We start from the raw sequence: 23,449 nt of genomic DNA, 5'->3' as shown, positions 1-23,449 counted from the left end.
TGTTGTATTCTAGATAAGTGTTAAGTGTAGGTGTTAAACTTAAACATAGAGCTTATAAGTGTAACTTTGTAAATTAATAATAAGATAATATTCAGCCACGACGGGACACTCTCATACTACGGTAGGATGAACGTCCGACACCACAATATCACGAGTAAACACATCCATCTAGGGGCCGTTCGATTATTACGTAAGCAGATTTACTGCATTTAACCCCCCCCCCCCCCCCCTACTTTGTCAGCAAAAGTAAAGCTCTCAAAAATAATAGTACGTATTAATTTTTTGTACGAATCCTGGAAAACCACACATTGTCTATGCTTGAAAACTTTTTTAATAATTAACTAATAAAGTAAAATTAGTAAATAATTCCATTTTTTATTGTTCCATATTAGGGTTGCCTGGAAGAAATCGCTTGTTAGCGATAAGGGCGCCCGTTGCCTAATAACTTATGTAACCTGCTATTTTATATGTATGTTTTTGTATAAGGTAACGAAGTGTTAATAAATTCATAAAATAATTTACTGTAAATATCACCAAATAAGAAAATCTTAGACCACCTTCCCCTCTATAGTCCTTACGTAATACTTGAACAGCCCTCTACATGTAGGCAAGAGGCTGCAATTTTTCTTCTTTCTTCTTTACTCGCGTTATTCATTATTTAAGGTCTTTTCTCATATATTCGGCAAGCCTTAGCGCTTCTGTGCAAAGACCTATAAGGACCTTAATTTGGTCGGTCCAGCGGAGATTACCTCGGGGTCCTTTCCACTCTACCGGTTACCACAAGCTTCTCCAAATTATCGCGACCACTGCGTGTCTTGAGAAGCGTAGTTCCACTTGTAGTTAGAAACTATTATTAGACGCTATCGAAATAGCGTATTTTTTATTTCGAGATTCCGAAACTTTTGACGAGCAATCGAATATGCTAACCTTTTGATGCAGATGAATGAGTAGAAATATTAGACTTTTTATCCTGAATGATCGTGCTATGAAGAATTTGTCGTAATACTATGAAAAGCGTTACTTTAGGAACCAAAAAGTATGGGATTTCTATTTAAGCGAAAGCACAATTATGGTGTTCATTTATTCATATTTTGAAGTTGTTTTTAATGTATAAATTACTTAGAATCTTGACTGCCATAATCATAAATATTAATTATTATATAGATAGGTTTTTCGGCCAGTACTAACGGGCATTATAATTTTTTAATTTGTTGAAACAAACATTAAACTAATCTTACAGTGTAAACTCTATAGCGACAATGATTGGACAGCGCTTATAGATTTTTTATTATGTCGAAACGTATATTAAATCGTTCTATATGGAAAATAAGGTAATATTAATTGGTTTTGTAAATTAATCCCTTTATTCAAAGCCAAAGCATCTTTTTTACTTAAATATGAAGTCACGCCTACAATCACTGCGTACGTTGTACGCTGAAACATGCTATCGAAGATACTCCGGCTTTAGCTACTGGCGCCTTCGGTCAGTGGTTAGACTGTTTGATGATCCTCTCGTTAAGTCGGAGAGTTCACCTTCCTCCTATTTTCGTCATAGCATTTTCGTGCGTTTCAACAGATTGAAGCAAGTACTTCAGTTAGGTTTAGACAATGTTCATGAATAGTGGGATAAAAAATATATATTGTTTTGCCTTCCCTCTTTATACTTGTATATATAATGTGATGACGGAACTACTAGGCATTTAAATTAGGTTTTAAAAGGTGCTATATTTATGTTTTAATTTGCCAAAATAAATGTTGTTAATTTAAATTTGACTACAGTTGAATTGTTTAAACTACTTTTCATTAAATGTTTATGTGGTTGTTGATATTCGCACAATATTATTTAACTGTATGTTGTAACACACCTAGAAATAAAACAATGAAGACTTATGAATTTTTATTAAAACCTCGCTTTACCTTAACCTTATTCGTACGTTATAAGAGGTCACAAATGTGTATACTACATTATTACTAATTTAATACAAATATTTATTTCATTAAACTGAAGCTTCAGGGCTACTCTGAGCCGGTACTAATCATCATCATCTAATGACGAAAATGTCCATAATTATTTTAATATTGCGAACTTGAAATTACGAATCGTTCGACGTCGGGATTACTAAAGTTATGTGGTAATCCTGCTAAGTTATAGCCACTTTTACTGAGATGTTAGCTCTTTAAATCTATAACTCAATAAATATTTGTTTACAAATGTTATGACAAGCGAATAAAGAAGTAATATTAACCTATTTACAAACAGACAAATTAAAATACATTTTTATTCCTTTCAATCGCGTTCATCGTAATTTTATTTTTATAAACTACTCGAATGTTAAGTAAGCAAGCATGCTCACTTAGTAAGTGTAGGTTTGTATGGTAATTTTAATTATATTAATAAATTAACTTAAAAATACAACGAAATTATACAAAAAAGTGTAGTTTTTGGTTCGACTACAACACCGACTTTCTCTCTGCATTGATGCGTAAATAAAAAAAAATGAAAGAACAGAAATCAGTAAAAGTTATAACAATTAAATATTAAACTGTCACCTTAAGTCATGAAATTAAAAAAATACCGTGTTGCTTGCTATATGGCTACGAAACGTGGCCAAAATACAATGAAGTTACAAAGAGCTCCTCCAGCTCTTCGTTAAATCCTTGGTATATCTGTCCTAATAGCATCTCTAATCATCACGAAAGAGGGGCCAAATGACAGGTCTATAAGACACCGAAAGTGAAAATGGGTGGGCCATACGCTCAGAAGGGATCCCAGTCACATGCCGAGCAAGCTCTCGACTGGAATCCTCAAGGCAAAAGGAAACATGGCCGCCCAAAACAGACCTGGCAACGACGCATCATTACAGAGGCGAAAGAAGCTGGAACGACGTGGAGTGAAACTAAGAGCCATTTGCCTAGGAGCAATCAGGCTGGTTTTCTACGCTAATTGCCCTCTGTCTCACTTGGGGGATATAGAGCTTTAAGTTAAGTAGTCATTAAATATTAACATTGGTGTCAGGTCTTGTTAAATGGCCATTGATCCAGTCCCAAATGACAGGATCAGACAACCTTGTATAAACCCCAGGGAAGTTACCCCGCGCGCATCCCTTGCCCCACGACACTGCTCCGATGAGTAACCCTTCTGATACTATGGGTCCACCGCTGTCACCCTGAAAGAAATGTTTGATAGTGTCATCTGTCAAATATGGTCATTCACGCACACTCTTTATCTAACTTTTTCATAGTATTTATTATACTGTATATTTTTAAAAACAATTTTTAGTTTTTTTCTTCTTTTACAAGAAGATTCTGGTCATCCACGGGAATATCCTAGTGTAGGTATGTTTATAAAACATATCACCAGTGATTTTTTTTTAATTAAGTTTGTTTTTTTTTATTATAAGCATCAGTCTCACACAAACTAGCTTTTTTTTTGGGGTTAAATATAATGATCACCATAAAATGCTTTGATACCCTTAGTTCTTTTACCAAAAATATATACTTAACACCAGATAAATAACGTCTAAAATTACAATAGTACTAGCTATTTTAGTCACGACTGCACTTCAAATTGTATTCGAACACCAAATGTAGTAAATGATCACCAAATCTTAGCGAGCAAATTAATGCGCTATTTCTGCCTAAATAAACCACTATGATTGACATAAAATGTAGGCTTATTACCAAATGAAGCATTATGATGCCATATTAAGTTATGTCTGCGGCTTACGATCCTCTCCCACCACACCGCAAGCGCCGCGCACGCCCGGACACGATCGCCAATTTAGTCGCGTGCGAGCACTTGCTTTTATTGGGTGTGTTTTGGTATCTATCTTCTTTGCAATGGCGAATGAAAACTTAGCGGGACCGAGTTCGTGTGCTCCGCTGTTGAGTACTTCATCGGAATCAGATGAAGACGAATATAAAATCACAGAGCATACGAAAAAACGTCGAAGGCAAAATAAAGTTTGGGTTTTTGAAAGAAAATTTATAACTGTGCGGAGCGCTGAGGAATTTATCAAAAATGAGAAGACCTGGTCAATACAAAAAATTCATACGACTGAAGAAGGAGTAAAACGTTACTATCGTTGTAACAAAGTGAAGCTTCGGGCTGAAATTCAGTGTTCTGCCGCGATTTATCTTTTATTTGACGCATCGTGTGATGATATATTATTATTTCGTACTGAAACATGTCACGACCATGAAAATTCTGACTGTCAGTCGACTAGGGGAATAAATGAGGCAACGAAAAAGGAAATAGAAAAACTATTCGAACTGCGTTTGAAACCTAAATCTATTATGAAGAACTTAAGTAAAATTAATGGACTAGTTCTGCCGACTAAGTTACAGTTAAACAATTATCTTAAAATCATACGTAAGAAAAAATACGGGCCATCGGTAATAAGCTTGGGACAGCTTGAATTATGGTTAAAAGAAAACTCTGAAATACCTGATGACGGTCACGAAGTTTTTGTTTTGGCGTATGAAATTTCTGAAGATGATTTAGATCAGAACTTCCGGTTCATGTTAACGACGAAATATTTAATTGGTCTATCACGCCAATGTTCTGTTCTTCACGCGGATGCCACATATAAGCTCATTTGGCAAGGGTTTCCAGTACTTGTGATTGGAACTACAGACAGAGATAAACATTTTCACCCATTTGGATTAGCTGTGACAACAGCTGAACGAACGGAAGACTTCATATTTTTATTTTCCGCATTAAAAAAAGCAGTTTTCTCAATATTTTCATACACTTTAAGTTGTAAAGTTTTGGTCTGTGATGCAGCGAAGGCTATACAAACTGCCTTTGCGTGCACATTTGGAACAGATACAGTCATAAGAATGTGCTGGGCGCATGCGAAAAAGAAGATGCAAACAAGAGTAGAGCAAAGTGTGCAAAAGAAATCCCAAAAAGAGATCTTACAAGATATTGATGCTTTACAGTGTGCCTCAACTCAGGAAATATTTGATCGAGCCAGCGAAAAATTTTTGGACAAGTGGAAAGCCGAAAAAGATTTTGTTACATACTTTGAAAATGAATGGCTAATACTAAATCGTTTCTGGTATTTGGGCGCATCTCTGGGGACTCCTGCTACAAACAATGCTCTGGAATCTTTCAATAAAACAATAAAAGATGGTGGCACGCTTCGTGAGCGTCATCCTTTGGCGCGGTTCTTAGTAATTGCTTCTGATATAGTCAAGGACTGGTCTAATGAATACGTGATTAATAATACTGAGAGACGGTTCGCTCAACTGCCGACAGTATCTTTAAAGATGTGGACAGAAAGTTACCAATGGGCAAAACTGTCGAAGCAGGTGCCATTAAAGAATAGTACTGAGCTAGTTTGCTCATACAGAATTCCAGCTGGGTCGGATTTAGATTGCAAAAATTATGAAAAGCCATGGGAGACCTTTGACGAATACAAAGAGCAACATTTTAGAGAGTGGGAAGTTATAATGCCCCGAGAAAAGGAAAATTGGTTACACGGCACATGCAATTGCCCAAAGTTTCTCAAAGATTACATTTGCAAGCATCTCGTTGGATTGGCGATTCGGCTTAAGCACGTCCAGCCACCTTCAGAGGCCAGAGCTATTCCGATTGGCATGAAGCGCAAAAGAGGACGACCAGCCAAAGCTAAGAAAGCATTAATTGTGCAGTGAATTAATACAGAAGACTGATTCTTCTTAAGATTTTTTAAATGCTTATTATTAGTTTAGTTTTAAGATCTTTGAACTGTTTATTATTAGTTTTAAGAGGACTATCTTTTTAATGATTGTTTCAATAATTAAAAAAGGGATTATTGAAATTGTAAGAGTTTTATTTTTTATTTTAGGTATAGCATTTGGTTGTAAACGAAACGCTCAAGATAATTTTTTTTTGTAGTGGTTAATCAATTTGGAGACAAAAAGGTTAGGAGTAAATTTACTTTACTGTGTTTGGCAAAATATTTTTTTTGCCGAGGGTAATTTACTTTAATCGGATAACGAGATTTTATTTTTTTGCATTTCATTTTAAATTAAAATATGGTTAATAATTTGGTTTTCATTAACTATTTTTGGGCTAACAATGAGTTTTTTGGAGCCAGTTTGCTTAAATAGGATAGCAAGATGTAAAAACTTTGGTTATAATTTTACATTAAAATGCTGTTTTAATTTTGGCGATCATTTACTACTTTTGGGTTAACAATGATTTATTTGGAGTCATTTTGCTTAAATAGGATAGCGAGATGTTAAAACTTAGGTTGTAATTTTACATTAAAATGCGGGTTTAATTTTGGTAATCATTTACTATTTTTGTCTGTTATATGTTACTATACCTGGTGGTAAGTTAAACATAAGCCTTTTTTTTTACTAAACAGAAGTAAGACAATTATTTATTTATAATAGTATATAACTGTCACTTGTTTATGTGCTAAGATTTGTGAGAAATAAATAAAGATTATTATTATTATTATTAGATAGAAGGAGACTTGGCCGTCAACGCACTTGCGAGCCCTCTGGCATGTGTTCAGGTGAGACTCCAGACTTATAGAAGGACATAATCTTTCGTTCTGTCCCCGGTTAATCAATTTGTCAGAAAAATACGTAAGATACTTGTAATTTAAAGAAACTGGACTAATTGAGTTTTTGTGAATAAGAGCGTAACTGTCCAGAAGGCATACTTCAAGAACTGTCAAAATATTCGTGTATAACTTGAAAACTTACATTTTATTCTAAGATCCACATAATTTTCGAATTTAACCCGGTACGACACGTAAGGTAAAACAATTTATGTTTCAAGTTTTAACCCTTATCTGTCTAAACCCTATCTATCTTATTTGATAGAACATACACACATTTTGAGTATTTATTAAACTCAAACTCAAAATAATTTTATTCATATACGTAAACAACTACACATATGAACGTCAACAGAAAAGATGTTAAATAGATTCAAAATTTACAATTACTACCTGTTTGCAAGTCAAGAGCGGGTGATAAGAACTGGCAAGAAATTCTCCGCCACTCAAACAATAAACTACAAGCTCCCTCCTTATCAGAATGCCAAATCGTAAAATGACTGCTTTACGACTGATATGAGCGCGACCGCCGCTGTGAAAACCGCTGTGAGAGTTCGAAAAGTGATCAGAATCGCAAGGCTGATGCCATGCTTTTTCTAATGGTTTACAACTCTAGTTGCCAGGTATATTGCGCTAATCGAAAGAGTTTCTCAGCGGTTGTGATGCCTGTTCAAAAGTAAATATGTAGTATTTATGAGAAATTTATGAAATATCGAAAACGTACTTGGCATGCATCGGCTGACGGTTGTGTGAAAGAGCCAGCGCAGAACATGCTCGCTGGGTCAATTCCGCGGTAAACCCCTGACTGGCGGCACAGCTTCATGACTATTGTTCTGATGCTTGCTGATTGCAAGAATTTTGCACTCTGTCCCTTTTCCTGAAATGTTATTTGGTACTGATTTAATTAATTCAAAACAGAGTCGAAGTATTTTATATAAATATGTATTCTACACAAAGCAACTAAACTTAAACAAAACTATGAATTTATGGACTCTAAATATAATCCTAGCATTATAGACTCATGGTCACTTTCAAAGAAAAAACAACATCAAACACAAAAAACTCCTTTTGTGTTGCAGCCCGGACATTCAACGGCCAAAGCCTTGACTTGTTTAAGTATCGCTCGCGGATTGTTATGCTAATATCCATAGCGCTAAATCACCTGCATCATGAGCACACCCCACAAACACACCTTCCGGTACATACCCTTACTTTCACACGATCACACAACACAACCGAATTAGGTATTACTTAGTTAAATGTATTGAATACTCTCTTCTGAACTTTTCCTTTTGTAAATGCTTGAACTTTTTGTCAATATTATGTATCTTGCCTATATCTATAGTAGGTAAACTTGTTTTTTAATGTTAGCTGTAGGATTATGAAATCTATACTAATATTATAAAGAGAAAAGATTTGTTTGTTTGAAATGAATAGGCTCCGAAACTACTGGACCGATTTCGAAGATCGGGAATAGTAAAAAATTTGGGATTTTTACTAAAACTTGAATAATCTAACCCAAGGTGTAAAAAAATAAACAAAAAACTTCCTTCCATCGCGTGCGCTGCGAAAACTATTAATGATAGAACAAAATGATGTATTTAAATTTTTCAGGACACATCACTATCTATAAAAAATGTCGCGACAGCATGTCTCTATCTTTTATAGTTACGTCACAATAAGCGTCCTTTTATTATTATTTTTTATTAAAATACCACCGCTAGCAAAGGCTCTTTATTCGTACCTTACCTAGGTACTTGATCCTTATCAAAATAAATACCAATACGTTTCACATAAGCTACAATTTAATGGCATAATGACCAAAAAAGCATGGTGGATTGGTGTTCTAATCCCGTTTCTCTTGAATAGTTTACTACTATGTAATATAACAAAAATCTTAGCCACAGCAACGCTTGGCCGAGTCTACTAGTAAATAAATAAACGTTCTTAACTATATAATAAAATATTTACTTTCATAAGGCCCCATCCAGAGACGATTGCCATTTGGTTAGCTGGAAGTCTACTATCCCTCGCAGCCAGTAAAATAGGCAGGACTCTCCACGAGAATCGGAGAGTTGAGTACAGTCTTAATAATCCAACGTCGTTGATTGCTCGTTTGGTGTCGTATTGAGGATGAATGTAGGATTCCTTAACATCATACATTTCACCCCCGTGTGTTCTCCACGAAGATCCCAGTCGTACTGAGAGGTCTTTGGTCTTATACCTTTAATGAATTATGTCAACAGAAAAAAAGTCAGAAGTGAAACTTCTTTGGCAAACTAATTTTTAACTACTAAAACTTTAGATAACCGAGACTTAGATGGAGGGAAAAAGGACGATATGTTAGGAATTTAATGAATTTAATTGTCATTAAAATATCAAGTGTCGAAAATTAATGCAAATAATAAATTTTTTTTTTGAATAAAATACTCATATTTCATAAATTCTCTTTACGAAATTTTAATTTTAAAAATAGAATCTCTATTAGGTAATTCACCCCTCTCACTCTCTCTCAATCGGTCTTAATCGCTCTCTCCCCTCGACAAAAACACTGCACATCTTCGTGACGTTCCGTAAAGTTTTACACTCACGCGCCTAAAGAAATTTCACTTCAAAAAGGTTGATAAAAGTACAAAAAAAAAAGGTATTGCTTCATCTACCTTCTGGTGGAAGTTCTTGTGTGTGGCAGAGAAGTAGTGTTACTACCAAATTTGAAAATAATACTTAAATTCTGATTGCGTATATCAAAATGTTAAAAGAAAATATCGTCTCCAATAATTTATTTAGTCAATAAGAATAGGTGAAATGGCACATAGTTCGTGAACTGAAATAAAATTTCTTTTTAAGACATAAAAATATATAAGACAATACACTTAAATATATAATAATAATAATATATATATACATAATTTGACGGCATTTACAACCGTGTAGACAGCAAATCCCTGGGTTTTTTGCGTTTGCATCCCTTAAAGAAGCTTTATTTGAATGTGTACTCTCTACTCGCGTAGACCAAAGAGAACATAAACGTTTTATGAGACAATTCAGTTATTGATCAATCTAACAGTTGCACTTCTTGTTCAAGAAACTATATGATTTTAAATTTAAATCAGTTTACCAAAGATGTAAAAAAAGTATTTTTTAGTTCGGGGTTACATATGTTTCTATTTGTTTCGTGAGCCTTAGCTTTTTCCTTATCTTTACGAGCGATAATTAAATGCGAACGTAGACAGAAAGTCCTTTGGTACACAGCCTGAGATCGAACCTATGTCAAGTTGAGAGTCGCACCGAGCCAACATTACACGATTAATAATAATCCGGAATTTAATTACGTACCGAACAGCGCCATTTTTTAGATATAGCGATTATCTATGGGATGCCATGTCAAGGAAAGGACGAACACGCTCATATATAAGCCGAATTCATTGGACCCAAATGAAATTGAAATAAAAACTCTATCAATTTGAAGGGCGGCGAAGTGAGGGGTATATGTCAGTAATACGGGAAATATGTCCTATCGGGGATCGAGCTACAATACGGCTGTGTCGTTTTCAAAGTATTTGACTATAAATTTCTGGGACGCCGTCGTAAAGAGCCGCCTACGTTCAATAGAAATATATACATCTTGTTTTGCTTAGGCAGCGATATTCAAAATTTTATTGTATATTATCGTTTAGAAGTGAAAATATTGTAAAATTTGTTCCTACTAATTTTATATTCCCATAACACAGATATTATGGTTTATTTTAAATTTATAAGTGGCTTTAAACTGTCTAAATCTAGATGTATAATTCCTAATTAATTCAATTGGTATGACAGATGGAACATTAGTAAAGACAAATTTTGTTTTAAATTTAATTTTCTAATTGACAAATTTCGTGGGGACTCGAAACTCCATGATATGAGCATTTAGCAGGCTGATTAGTAATACTTACGTATCACTAATGTGTACTATACGTATATATTAATAAGTAAAAAATTACTAAAAGTGTTTTTATAATTATATTAAAAGTATACAGTTAGGGAAACACTGTAACGGTGACTGTTCTGCATCGGAAAAAATACAATCCGGCCGAAAGGATAAATTGAAATCGTGGAAGCAATTCTCGGTACGCGACGTAAAAGCGGACTTTTAGTTTGCTAGTCTAATAGCAAATTTTGTCGCTCCTCACTACTTGTCTTGATATTTTCAGTAAATTTTAGAAATTCTTGTATTTATTCAATCTAAGCATTATGTTAGCATAAATTCTACATTTAAAAATAACTAGTTTAATAAAAAATTGCCTATATATATTTTTACTAATTTATTAATATCTAATATATTTATTGTAATGAATATCATAATTTTCTGTTTACAGGTGACATAGCAAACCAATGGATTATCTTAAGGCCGCTACCTTAATATAAAATACCAATATTTTATAAATTCTCTTTACGAAATTTTAACTTTAAAATAGACTTTTTATTTAATTCGCCCTTCTCACTCTCTCTCAATCGGTCTCTCCCTTTTCTTCGACAAAAACGCTGTACATCTTCGTGACGCTAATATTATTATAAACGCGTAAAAAAGTTTGCCCTGGTGCGCTTACAGAAGTTTCACTTCAAAAATAATCATTTTTTAACAAAAAATAGAAAGAAACTTCAGTAATTATTCATATGTATCATTCTCGATACGTTGAATATTTTTTCAGCGTAAAACCACAAAATAAATTCACGAATTCATAGGAGACCATAACCGTTACACCCAATATGTGAAAACCAAAACAAGTTGCAAAAGACAGAGAACAACTTGTTTTATTTTCGCGAGTTTACTACAGGGATTCCTCGCTCTGTAAACTGACAAATACTTTATTCCTTTATGCGGAGATATAGGCGATATTCTTAACATCCCACGGGAGATCGTCGAACTACCGTATTGTAAGAAAATCCCTCTAAAAGGTTCAACGCAATATGCTTATTTTAATGTACCCTCGCTTGGGATGAATGTCGTTATATGGTTTCCTTTGTTTAGGATTAATATTATTAAAAATAATTTACTGTTAAAATTTCCATTTGTATATTTAAACCAGGCTAATGATGGATTAATAGAAAAAACCGCACAATCACCTATATTAAAATCGCATGCAAATGTCTAAATATATTTTATTTTTGTTATTTATATTATTACCACCAATGAAATATTATAATATTGATTATTATAATAGCAATCAGAAATATATTAATATATTTTGCAAGGACCACGGCAAATGTTTTAAAACGCTACCTTGATTTAATGACTGCGTAAAACACATCTAGCAATAAGTCTAGTATGTTCTACTTTTCGTGTTTACCTTTCCAAGCAATGTGCAGCTGTGAGTATCCAAATATCGGTAACGACCGAACCTCCACAAATAAATTGAGTTTTTTGCCGGAGAGAAACCTGCCACGGCACTGCTGTGATTGACGTGTTCTGTCCCGACACAATACGCCGAGTGGAGCCTGAAAGTGCATTCGGTACTCTATGTTAGGTAAACTATTTTAAATCTACTAATATCCTCTCATAGAATATTTGAATAATAATACAAGATGCCCCTGTAAGTTAATGTCGAATCAATAAAAACAAAAGATAGGGCTTATCACTTAGGGGTTTAAAAATTAAATGAACATACACAACAAATCATAATAATCGGTCAAGCTGTTTCGAAGGAGTTGTAACAGTGCGACATGAATTTCATATAAAGTTGTATAATTATTAATACATAATATTATTTAACTTATTCAAATATAATTGCTCACTGCACTAAAACCAGTTAACTACTGACTTTAATTTATTAAGCCAAGAACTAAATTAATTCTAAATACGTTTACCAAAATTTTGAAAAATTGTAAACATGTTTTGAAAATTTTTAAAAATTTAGTTTTTATGTTTACAATTACCGTCACATAAATTACTGTTTTGTTTAAAACAAAAATAATGTGAAGAACTAACCTGTTATTTTATCTAATAAGATATTATATTTTGTTCTATACAGCTCTCGTACTTGAGTCTGATTTAAAAACTCTAAGAGATGTTTTTTATTATTTTCTGCCTCGTTTGCAAGTTCGGAATAGTCGACTTCCACTGTTTGGGGGGATAAAGCTTCCGTACTCGCTATTACAAATATAACTATGGATAATACAGTTATATTCATTGTTCCAAAAGCCCCATATTATACAGCGTACTAATAATTTGATGTCTAGCCCAATAACAACTCAATAATAATGAAGTTGTCGTAAGATTTCATTGTCCTTTGTAAACGTGATTCGCGGCACGTGTTTTGAATATTTACGTCCGTACCGAACATAAAATGAAATAGCCGTGAAATTGTATTTCTTTAATATCAATATGTGTTTTATAAAATACTTACTTACAAAAATCCAATCACAAACGGCTACAAAGAGTTAATAGAAATAAAGGATTTTACTATATTTTTAACGAGGTGTTTAAAATATTACAAAGTGTATATTTTTAAAATTAACTAATTTGGTTCTAATTCTAATTCGTCGGAACGGAAAGGGTGCGAAGTTTTGCATCGCCTCCGGAGTTGTTTTGGACATTTTCAAACTTAGGAAATCCGCTTTTAAATCTAATTAAGAAGTTTTTAGGTAGGTACTAGAGAATTCACGCGCCTAACTATAATTAAATTTGTTTCATTCGAGTAAGATTCGAAACCAAGCTCGGTTTGAAAATGGCCAAGGCGAGTTTGTCTATAAGTTTTGTTGAAATTTATGTTATTCACTTTGAGAATTTATTGTGTTACAGTTATTGAAAGCGCCTTTATTTCTCTGTCAAATACCTTTGTGACATGTAATTAATTTTCAAAAAGTTCTATAATTTTATAGGAATCAAAAGTATTATTTGTAATATGTGATATTTTTGAACACTTTGTTTGTGAAAAATCTTAACCACTGCCTTCGTCAAATCTTTGGAATATTCTGTCCCAATAGCATCCCTAATCATCAGGAATGAGGCGCCAATTGACAGGTCTATAAAACACCGAAAGTGAAAATACGCTCCGAAGGGATCCAAGTCACATTGCCAAGCAAGCTCTCGACTGGAATCTTCAAGGCAAAAGGAAACGTGGCCGCCCAAAACAGTCCTGGCAACGAAGCATCATTGCAGAGGCGAAAGAAGCTGGAACGACGTGGGGTGAAATTAAGAGAATAACCTAGGACCGATCAGGCTGGTTTTCTATGCTGGTGGCCCTCTGTCTCACTTGGAAGACATAAAGCAAGAAGTCATTAAATATTAACATTGGAGTTAGTTTTAGTTAAATGGCCATTGATCCAGTCCCAAATGACAGGATCAGACAGCCTTGTATAAACCCCCGGGAAGTTACCCCGCGCGCATCCTATGCCCCACGACACTGCTCCGATAAGCAACCCTTCTGATACTATGGGTCCACCGCTGTCACCCTGAAAGAAATGTTTGATAGTGTCATCTGTCAAATATGGTCATTCACGCACACACGTGCATACACACATGTATGTACACTCTTTATCTGAAATTTTCATGGTATTTATTATAGTACTGTATATTTTTAAGTACAATTTTTTTGTTTTTTTATTCTTGTACAAGAAGAGTCTGGTCATCCACAGAAATATCTTAGTAAAGTATAGCTATAGCCTAAACTTCTAAAAACTATAAAAAGTATGTCTAAGTATGTGTATAGTTAGTTGTTAACAATTTTTGTTTCAGGGCATTATGCCGTAATAGAACCAGTTCCGCGGCAGTTGTGAAGCCGGTTCAAAAGTAAATATGTAGTATTTATGAAATATCGAAATCGTACATGGCATACACTGGGTGACGGTTGTGTAAAAGAGCCAGCGCAGAACATGCTCGCTGGGTCAATTCCGAGGTTAACCCCTGACTGGCGGCACAACTTCATCACTATTGTTCTGATGCTTGCTGATTGCAAGAATTTTGCACTCTGTCCCTTTTCCTGAAATGTTATTTGGTACTGATTTAATTAATTCAAAACAGAGTCGAAGTATTTTATTTAAATATGTATTTTTACACAAAGCAACTAAACTTAAACAAAACTATGAATTTATGGAATCTAAATAGAATCCTAGTATTATAGAATCATGGTCACTTTCGAAGAAAACACAACATCAAACACAAAAACTCCGTTTTGTGTCGTGGATAGTTATACTTAAATCCATAGCGCTAAATCACCTGCATCATGAGCACACCCCACATACACACCTTCACGTACATACCCTCATTTTCACACGATCACACAACACAACCGAATTAGGTATTACTTAGTTAAATGTATTGAATACTCTCTTCTGAACTTTTCCTTTTGTAAATGCTTGAACTTTTTGTAAATATTATGTGTCTTAGCCTATATCTTTAGTATAATTGATTTTTATTTATAAAAGTAGGATTATGAAATAAGTAAATAAACATTCTTAACTATAGAATAAAATATTTACTTTCATAAGGCCCCATCCAGAGACGATTGCCATTTGGTTAGCTGGAAGTCTACTATCCCTCGCAGCCAGTAAAATAGGCAGGACTCTCGACGAGAATCGGAGAGTTGAGTACAGTCTTAATAACCCAACATCGTTGAGTAAGTTTTTGTTGTCGTATTGAGGATGCATGTAGGATTCCTTAACATCATACATTTCACCCCCGTGTGTTTTCCACGATGATCCAACTCGTACTGAGAGGTCATTGGTCTTAAAACTTTAATGAATTAAGTCAACAGAAAAAACGTGTGAGAAGTGAAACTTCTTTGCCAAACGAATTTTTACCTACTAAAAACTTTAGATTTCCGAGACGAGGGAGGGAAAGAGGAAGATATGTTAAGAATTTAGTGAATTTAATTGTCATTAAAATATTAAGTGTCGATAATTAATGCAAATAATAAATTTAATTTTTGGAATAAAATATAAAATACTCATATTTCATAAATTCTCTTTACGAAAAAAATAGAATCTCTATAAGGTAATTCACCCTTCTCACTCTCTCTCAATCGGTCTTAATCGCTCTTTCCCTTTTCTTCGACAAAAACACTGCACATCTTCGTGACGTTCCGTAAAAATTTTACACTCATGCGCCTAAAGAAGTTTCACTTCAAAAAAGTCTATTAAAAGTACAAAATACACAATAGGTATTGCTTCATCCACCTTCTGGTGGAAGTTCTTGTGTGTCGTTATAGGCAGAGAACTAGTGTCCCTACCAAATTTGAAAATAATACTTAAATTCTGATTGCCTATATTAAAATGTTAAAAGAAAATATCGTATCCAATAATTTATTTAGTCAATAAGAATAGGTGAAATGGCACATAGTTCGTGAACTCAAATAAATTTTTTTTAAGACAAAAAATATGATATACATAATTTGACGGCGTTTAGTCAGCAAATGTCTCGGTTTTTTTTGCGTTTGCATCCCTTAAAGAAGTTTTATTTGAAAGTGTACTCTCTACTCGCGAAAACCAAAGAGAACATAACGTTTTATGAGACAATTCAGTTATTGATCAGTCTAACAGCCGCACTTGTCGTTCATGTAACTTTAACTAATATGAATTTGAATCAGTTTACCAAAGATGTAAAAAAGGTATTGAACCAGTTTTTAGTTCGGAGTTACATATTTTCTACTTTTTTTGAGTCTTAGCTTTTTCCTTATCTTAACGAGCGATAATTAAAAGCACTCGTAGACAGAAAGTCCTTTGGTACGCAGCGTGAGATCGAACCTATGTCAAGTTGAGAGTAGCACCGAGCCAACATTACACGATTTATAATAATCCGGAATTTAATTACGTACTGAACAGCGGCATTTTTTAGATATAGCAATAATCTGTGGGATGTCATGTCAAGCTAAGACTGAACACGCTCAAGCCGAATTAATAAAAATAATTTAATGTTAAAATTTCCATTTGTATATTTAAACCTAGCTAATGATGGATTAATAGAAAAAACCGCACATTCACCTATATGAAAATCGCATGCAAAAGTCTAATTATATTTTATTTTTGTTATTTATATTATTACCACCAAGAAAATTATTTATTTAGTCATATTATTTAAAACTTATAATCTAAGAAACTCACATTACAGGAGCACTGTGATTATAATAGCAATCAGAAATATATTTGGCACGGACGACGGCAAATGTTTTAAAACGCTACCTTGATTTAATGACTGCGTAAAACACATCTAGCAATAAGTCTAGTATGTTTTACTTTTCGTGTTTACCTTTTCAAGCAATGTGCAGCTGTGAGTATCCAAATATCGGTAACGACCGAACCTCCACAACTAAATCGACTTTTATGCCGGAGAGAAACCTGCCACGGCACTGCTGTGATGGATGTGTTCTGTCCCGACACAATACGCCGGGTGGAGCCTAAAAGTGCATTCGGTACTCTATGTAAGGTAAACTATTTTAAATCTACTAATATCCTCTCATAGAATATTTTAAAAATAATACTAGACGTCCCTGTAAAAGTTGTTCTGCCATACAGTTGAAGATTATTACAATACTAATATCGGTATTAAGAAATGGGGTTTGGTGTATGAGGGGAAAATAAAGGATTATATGTAATTTTAATGTCGAATCAATAAAAACAAAAGATAGGGCTTATCACTTAGGGGTTTAAAAATTAAATGAACATACACAACAAATCATAATAATCGGTCAAGCTGTTTCGAAGGAGTTGTAACAGTGCGACATGAATTTCATATAAAGTTGTATAATTATTAATACATAATATTATTTAACTTATTCAAATATAATTGCTCACTGCACTAAAACCAGTTAACTACTGACTTTAATTTATTAAGCCAAGAACTAAATTAATTCTAACACGTTTACCGAAATTTTGACAAATTGTAAACATGTTTTTAAAAATTTTAAAAATTTAGTTTTTATGTTTACAATTACCGTCACATAAATTACTGTTTTGTTTAAAACAAAAATAATGTGAAGAACTAACCTGTTATTTTATCTAATAATATATTATATTTTGTTCTATACAGCTCTCGTACTTGAGTCTGATTTAAAAACTCTAAGAGATGTTTTTTATTATTCTCTGCCTCGTTTGCAATTTCGGAGTAGTCGACTTCCACTGTTTGGGGGGACATAGCCTCCGTACTCGCTATTGCAAGTATAACTATGGATAATACAGTTATATTCATTGTTCCAAAAGCCCCATATTATACAGCGTACAAATAATTTGATGTCTTGCCCAATAACAACTCAATAATAATGAAATTGTAGTAAGATTCCATTGTCCTTTGTAAACGTGATTCGCGGCACGTGTTTTGAACATTTACGTCCGTACCGAACATAAAATGAAATAGCCGTGAAATTGTATTTCTTTAATATCAATTTGTGTTTTAAAATACTTACTTACAAAAATCCAATCACAAACGGCTATAAAGAGTTAATAGCAATAAAGGATTTAACTATATTTTTAACGAGGTGTTTAAAATATTACAAAATGTATATTTTTAAAATTAACTAATTTGGTTCTAATTCTAATTCGTCGGAAAGGGCCTGATCGACGGATGAGTAAGACCGCGGTTTTATGGCTCGTCGGTAAAGCTCGCCGGTGTATCATTGCAAAACCACGGTTTTAAATACCGCCGAGCCTGGCTCGCGGCTCGCCGTCGTGCTATATTTTTTACTCGGCTCGCCATGCAAAACCGCGTGTCGGAAAGAGAACAAGACATGTTTGCGACTGTTTTGCTTGCTAATCGATCAGCACCAACGAGCCGCGAGTCAGGTTCGTCGGTATTTAAAACCACGGTCTTACTCGCCCGTCGATCATAGGCTGAACGGAAAGGGTGCGAAGTTTTGCATCGCCTCCGGAGTTGTTTTGGACATTTTTAAACTTAGGAAATCCGCTTTTAAATCTAATTAAGAAGTTTTTAGGTGGGTACTAGAGAATTCCCGCGCCTAACTATAATTAAATTTGTTTCATTCGAGTAAGATTCAAAAACCAAGCTCGGTTTGAAAATGGCCAAGGCGAGTTTGTCTATAAGTTTTGTTGAAATTTATGTTGTATTTATTCACTTTGAGAATTTACTGTGTTACAGTTATTGAAAGCGCCTTTGTTTCTGTGTCAAATACCTTTGTGACATGTAATTAATTTTCAAAAAGTTCTATAATTTTATAGGAATCAAAAGTATTATTTGTAATATGTGATATTTTTGAACACTCTGTTTTTAAAAAATCTTAAAACCACTGCCTTCGTAAAATCCTTGGAATATTCTGTTCCAATAGCATCTCTAATCATCAGGAATTAGGAGCCAATTGACAGGTTTATAAAACACCGAAAGTGAAAATACGCTCCGAAGGGATCCCAGTCACATTGCCAAGCAAGCTCTCGACTGGAATCTTCAAGGCAAAAGGAAACGTGGCCGCCCAAAACAGTCCTGGCAACGAAGCATCATTGCAGAGGCGAAAGAAGCTGGAACGACGTGGGGTAAAATTAAAAGAATAACCTAGGACCGATCAGGCTGGTTTTCTATGCTGGTGGCCCTGTGTCCCACTTGGAAGACATAAAGCTTTAATTCAAGAAGTCATTAAATATTAACATTGGAGTCAGTTTTAGTTAAATGGCCATTGATCCAGTCCCAAATGCCAGGATCAGACAGCCTTGTATAAACCCCTGGGAAGTTACCCCGCGCGCATCCTGTGCCCCACGACACTGCTCCGATAAGCAACCCTTCTGATACTATGGGTCCACCGCTGTCACCCTGAAAGAAATGTTTGATAGTGTCATCTGTCAAATATGGTCATTCACGCACACACGTGCATACTCACATGTATGCACACTCTTTATCTAAAATTTTCATAGTATTTATTATAGTACTGTATATTTTTAAGTACAATTTTTTTGTTTTTTTATTCTTGTACAAGAAGAGTGGTCATCCACAGAAATATCCTAGTATGGTATAGCTATAGCCTAAACTTCTAAAAACTATAAAAAGTTTGTCTAAGTATGTGTATGGTTAGTTGTTAACAATTTTAGTTTCAGGGCATTATGACGAAATTGAACCAGTTCCGCGGCGGTTGTGACTTGTGATGCCGGTTCAAAAGTAAATTGTAGTATTTATGAGAAATTTATGAAATATCGAAATCGTACCTGGCATGAATCAGGTGACGGTTGTGTAAAAGAGCCAGCGCAGAACATGCTCGCTGGGTGGCTAACCCCTGACTGGCGGCACAGCTTCATGACTATTGTTCTGATGCTTGCTGATTGCAAGAATTTTGGACTCTGTCCATTTTCCTGAAATGTTATTTGGTACTGATTTAATTAATTCAAAACAGAGTCATAAATATGTATTCTTACACAAAGCAACTAAACTTTAACAAAACTATGAATTTATGGACTCTAAATAAAATCGTAGCATATAGAATCATGGTCACTTTCGAAGAAAAAACAACATCAAACACAAAAAACTCCTTTTGTGACGTGCAGCCCGGACATTCAACGGCCAAAGCCTTGACTTGTTTAAGTATTGCTTATGCTTATAGCCATAGCGCTAAATCACCTGCATTATGAGCACACCCCACATACACACCTTCCCGTACATACCCTCACTTTCACACGATCACACAACACAACCGAATTAGGTATTACTTAGTAAAATAGTTAAATGTATTAAATACTTTCTTTTGAAAAGCCTTTTATAAATGTTTGAACTATTTTGTAAATATTATGCATCTTAGCCTATATCTTTAGTAAAATTGTTTTTTTATTATCTTGATATATATAAATTACGTGTCACGTTGTTTGTCCGCTATGGACCCCTAAACTACCGAACCGATTTCAATCAAATTTGCACACCGTGTGCAGTTTGATCTAACTTAAAAGATAGGATAGCTTACATCTCAATTTAAACACGCAATATTATTTTATTGCAAAATATTTGTATATTATTTGATAGTCACAATTCTAACAGATGGCGCTGTGTTGAAAGTACCAACGTTTCAATTAAGCTACAATTTAATGGCATTACCACCAAAAAGCATGGTGGTCCCCATGACTGGTGTTCTCCTACCGTTTCCCTTGAATAGTTTGCTACTATGTAATATAACAAAAACCTTAGCCACAGCAACGCTTGGCTGGTCTACTAGTATTCTATAATTTATGTTAGCTGTAGGATTATGAACTAAATAAATAAACATTCTTAACTATATAATAAAATATTTACTTTCATATCGCCCCATCCAGAGACGATTGCCATTTGGTTAGCTGGAAGTCTACTGTCCCTCGCAGCCAGTAGAATAGGCAAGACTCTCGACGAGAATCGGAGAGTTGAGTACAGTCTTAATAGCCCAACATCGTTGACAAATTGTTTGGTGTCGTATTGAGGATGCATGTAGGATTCCTTAACATCATACATTTCACCCCCGTGTGTTCTCCACGAAGATCCAACTCGTACTGAGAGGTCATTGGCCTTAAAACTTTAATGAATTATGTCAATAGAAAAAACGTGTCAGAAGTGAAACTTCTTTGGCAAGTAATTTTTAACTCTTGTTCATACTTATTTGGGAGGGAAAAAGGAAGATATGTTAGGAATTTAATGATTTTAGTTGTCATTAAAATATCCAAGTGTCGAAAATTAATGCAAAAAATAAACTTATTTTTTTGAATAAAATATAAAATATTCATAAATTCACTTTACGAAATTTTAATTAAAAAAATAGAGTTTTTATTTAATTCGCCCTTCTCACTCTCTCTCAATCGGTCTCTCCCGTTTCTTCGACAAAAACGCTGTACATCTTCGTGACGCTAATATTATTATTAAGCCGTAAAAAAAATTACCTTAATTTAAAGAGGTTTAACTTCAAAAATAATCATTTTAAACAAAAAATAGAAATAAACTTCAGTAATAATTCATATGTATCATTCTCGATACGTTGAATATTTTTTCATCGTAAAACCACAAAATAAATTCACGAATTCATAGGAGACCATAACCGTTACACCCAATATGTGAAAAGCGAAACAAGTTGCAAGATACAGAGAACAACTTGTTTTATTTTCGCGAGTTTACTACAGGGATTCCTCGCTCTGTAGACTGACAAATACTTTATCCTTTATGCGGAGATACAGGATATTCTTAACATCCCACGGGAGATCGTCGAACTACCGTATTGTAAGAAAATCCCTCTAAAAGGTTCAACGCAATATGCTTATTTTAATGTACCCTCGCTTGGGATGAATCTCGTTATATGGTTTCCTTTGTTTACGATTAATATTATTAAAAATAATTTTCTGTTAAAATGTCCATTTGTATATTTAAACCTAGCTAATGATGGATTAATAGAAAAAACCGCACAATCACCTATATGAAAATCGCATGCAAAAGTCTAATTATGTTTTATTTTTGTTATTTATATTATTACCACCAATGAAATTATTTGTTAAGTCATATTCTTTAAAACTTATAATCTAAGAACCTCACATTACAGGAGCACTGTGTCAAATAAAATGACCGATTCAAATGTATATTATATTATTATTTTATTAAAATCGGCTGAAAGTAGGATTCCCGAAAATAGTTTAGGTTTCCTTATTAACATAATATTATACGCATGTTTTAACATTTCTAATATAATCAATTCTCTAGAATGTTACATATAGCATTTGTGTTAAATGTTATTTTATATTGATTATAATAGCAATCAGAAATATATTAATATATTTTGCACGGACCACGGCAAATGTTTTAAAACGCTACCTTGATTTAATGACTGCTTAAAACACATCTACCAATAAGTCTAGTATGTTCTACTTTTCGTACCAATGAGCAGCCTTCCTACCTTTCAAAGCAATGAGCAGCTGTTAGTATCCAAATATCGGTAACGACCGAACCTCCACAACTAAATCGACTTTTATGCCGGAGAGAAACCTGCCACGGCACTGCTGTGATTGATGTGTTCTGTCCCGACACAATACGCCGGGTGGAGCCTGAAAGTGCATTCGGTAATCTATGTTAGGTAAACTATTTCAAATCTACTAATATCCTCTCATAGAATATTTTAATAATAATACTAGACGTCCCTGTAAAAGTTGTTCTGCCATACAGTTAAAGATTATTACAATACTAATATCGGTATTAAGAAATGGGATTTGGTGTATGAGGGGAAAATAAAGGATTATATGTATTTTTAATGTCGAATCAATAAAAAAAAAGATAGGGCTTATCACTTAGGGGTTTAAAAGTTAAATGAACATACACAACAAATCATAATAATCGGTCAAGCTGTTTCGAAGGAGTTGTAACAGTGCGACATGAATTCATATAAAGTTGTATAATTATTGATACATCATTATATTTAACTTATTCAAATATAATTGCTCACTGCACTAAAACCTACTGATTTTAATTTACTAAGCCAAGAACTAATTAATTGTAAACACGTTTGCCAATATTTTGAAAAATTGTAAACATGTTTTTAAAAATTTAGTTTTTATGTTTACAATTACCGTAACATAAATTACTGTTTTGTTTAAAACAAAAATAATGTGAAGAACTAACCTGTTATTTTATCTAATAAGATATTAAATTTTGTTCTATACAGCTCTCGCACTTGAGTCTGATTTAAAAACTCTAAGAGATGTTTTTTGTTATTTTCTGCCTCTTTTGCAAGTTCGGAATATTCGACTTCCACTGTTTGGGGGGACATAGCTTCCGTACTCGCTATTACAAATATAACTATGGATAATACAGTTATATTCATTGTTCCAAAAGCCCCATATTATACAGCGTACAAATAATTTGATGTCTTGCCCAATAACAACTCAATAATAATGAAATTGTAGTAAGATTTCATTGTCCTTTGTAAACGTGATTCGCGGCACGTGTTTTGAACATTTAAGTCCGTACCGAACATAAAATGAAA

At 33.9% G+C, this 23,449-nt stretch overlaps 3 protein-coding genes across 3 annotated transcripts; all 3 read right to left on the bottom strand.

The window, feature by feature from the left end:
- Positions 1-1,884: 1,884 nt before the first annotated feature.
- LOC125059213 (trypsin delta-like) lies at positions 1,885-12,987 on the bottom strand. The gene is made up of 5 exons (XM_047663526.1): positions 12,529-12,987; positions 11,891-12,038; positions 8,532-8,784; positions 7,285-7,437; positions 1,885-3,167 (listed from the first exon to the last, which is right to left on the bottom strand). The coding sequence occupies exons 1-5, from the start codon at positions 12,728-12,730 to the stop codon at positions 2,994-2,996; spliced, it is 930 nt and encodes a 309-aa protein (XP_047519482.1). The 5' UTR covers positions 12,731-12,987; the 3' UTR covers positions 1,885-2,993.
- A 153-nt stretch (positions 12,988-13,140) lies between these two features.
- On the bottom strand, positions 13,141-18,071 carry LOC125059214 (trypsin delta-like). The gene is made up of 5 exons (XM_047663527.1): positions 17,523-18,071; positions 16,786-16,933; positions 15,021-15,273; positions 14,369-14,521; positions 13,141-13,994 (listed from the first exon to the last, which is right to left on the bottom strand). Exons 1-5 carry the CDS (start codon positions 17,722-17,724, stop codon positions 13,821-13,823), a joined length of 930 nt encoding a protein of 309 aa, XP_047519483.1. The 5' UTR covers positions 17,725-18,071; the 3' UTR covers positions 13,141-13,820.
- Positions 18,072-18,381: 310 nt separating this feature from the next.
- LOC125059211 (trypsin delta-like) lies at positions 18,382-23,448 on the bottom strand. Its single transcript, XM_047663525.1, has 5 exons — positions 23,086-23,448; positions 22,367-22,514; positions 20,752-21,004; positions 19,680-19,823; positions 18,382-19,290 (listed from the first exon to the last, which is right to left on the bottom strand). Exons 1-5 carry the CDS (start codon positions 23,285-23,287, stop codon positions 19,117-19,119), a joined length of 921 nt encoding a protein of 306 aa, XP_047519481.1. The 5' UTR covers positions 23,288-23,448; the 3' UTR covers positions 18,382-19,116.
- Between the last annotated feature and the right edge of the window lies 1 nt (position 23,449).

This window comes from Pieris napi, chromosome 19 (genome assembly GCF_905475465.1).
Source record: "Pieris napi chromosome 19, ilPieNapi1.2, whole genome shotgun sequence".
Taxonomy (NCBI): domain Eukaryota; kingdom Metazoa; phylum Arthropoda; class Insecta; order Lepidoptera; family Pieridae; genus Pieris; species Pieris napi.
This window is presented reverse-complemented; position numbering and strand designations above follow the sequence as displayed.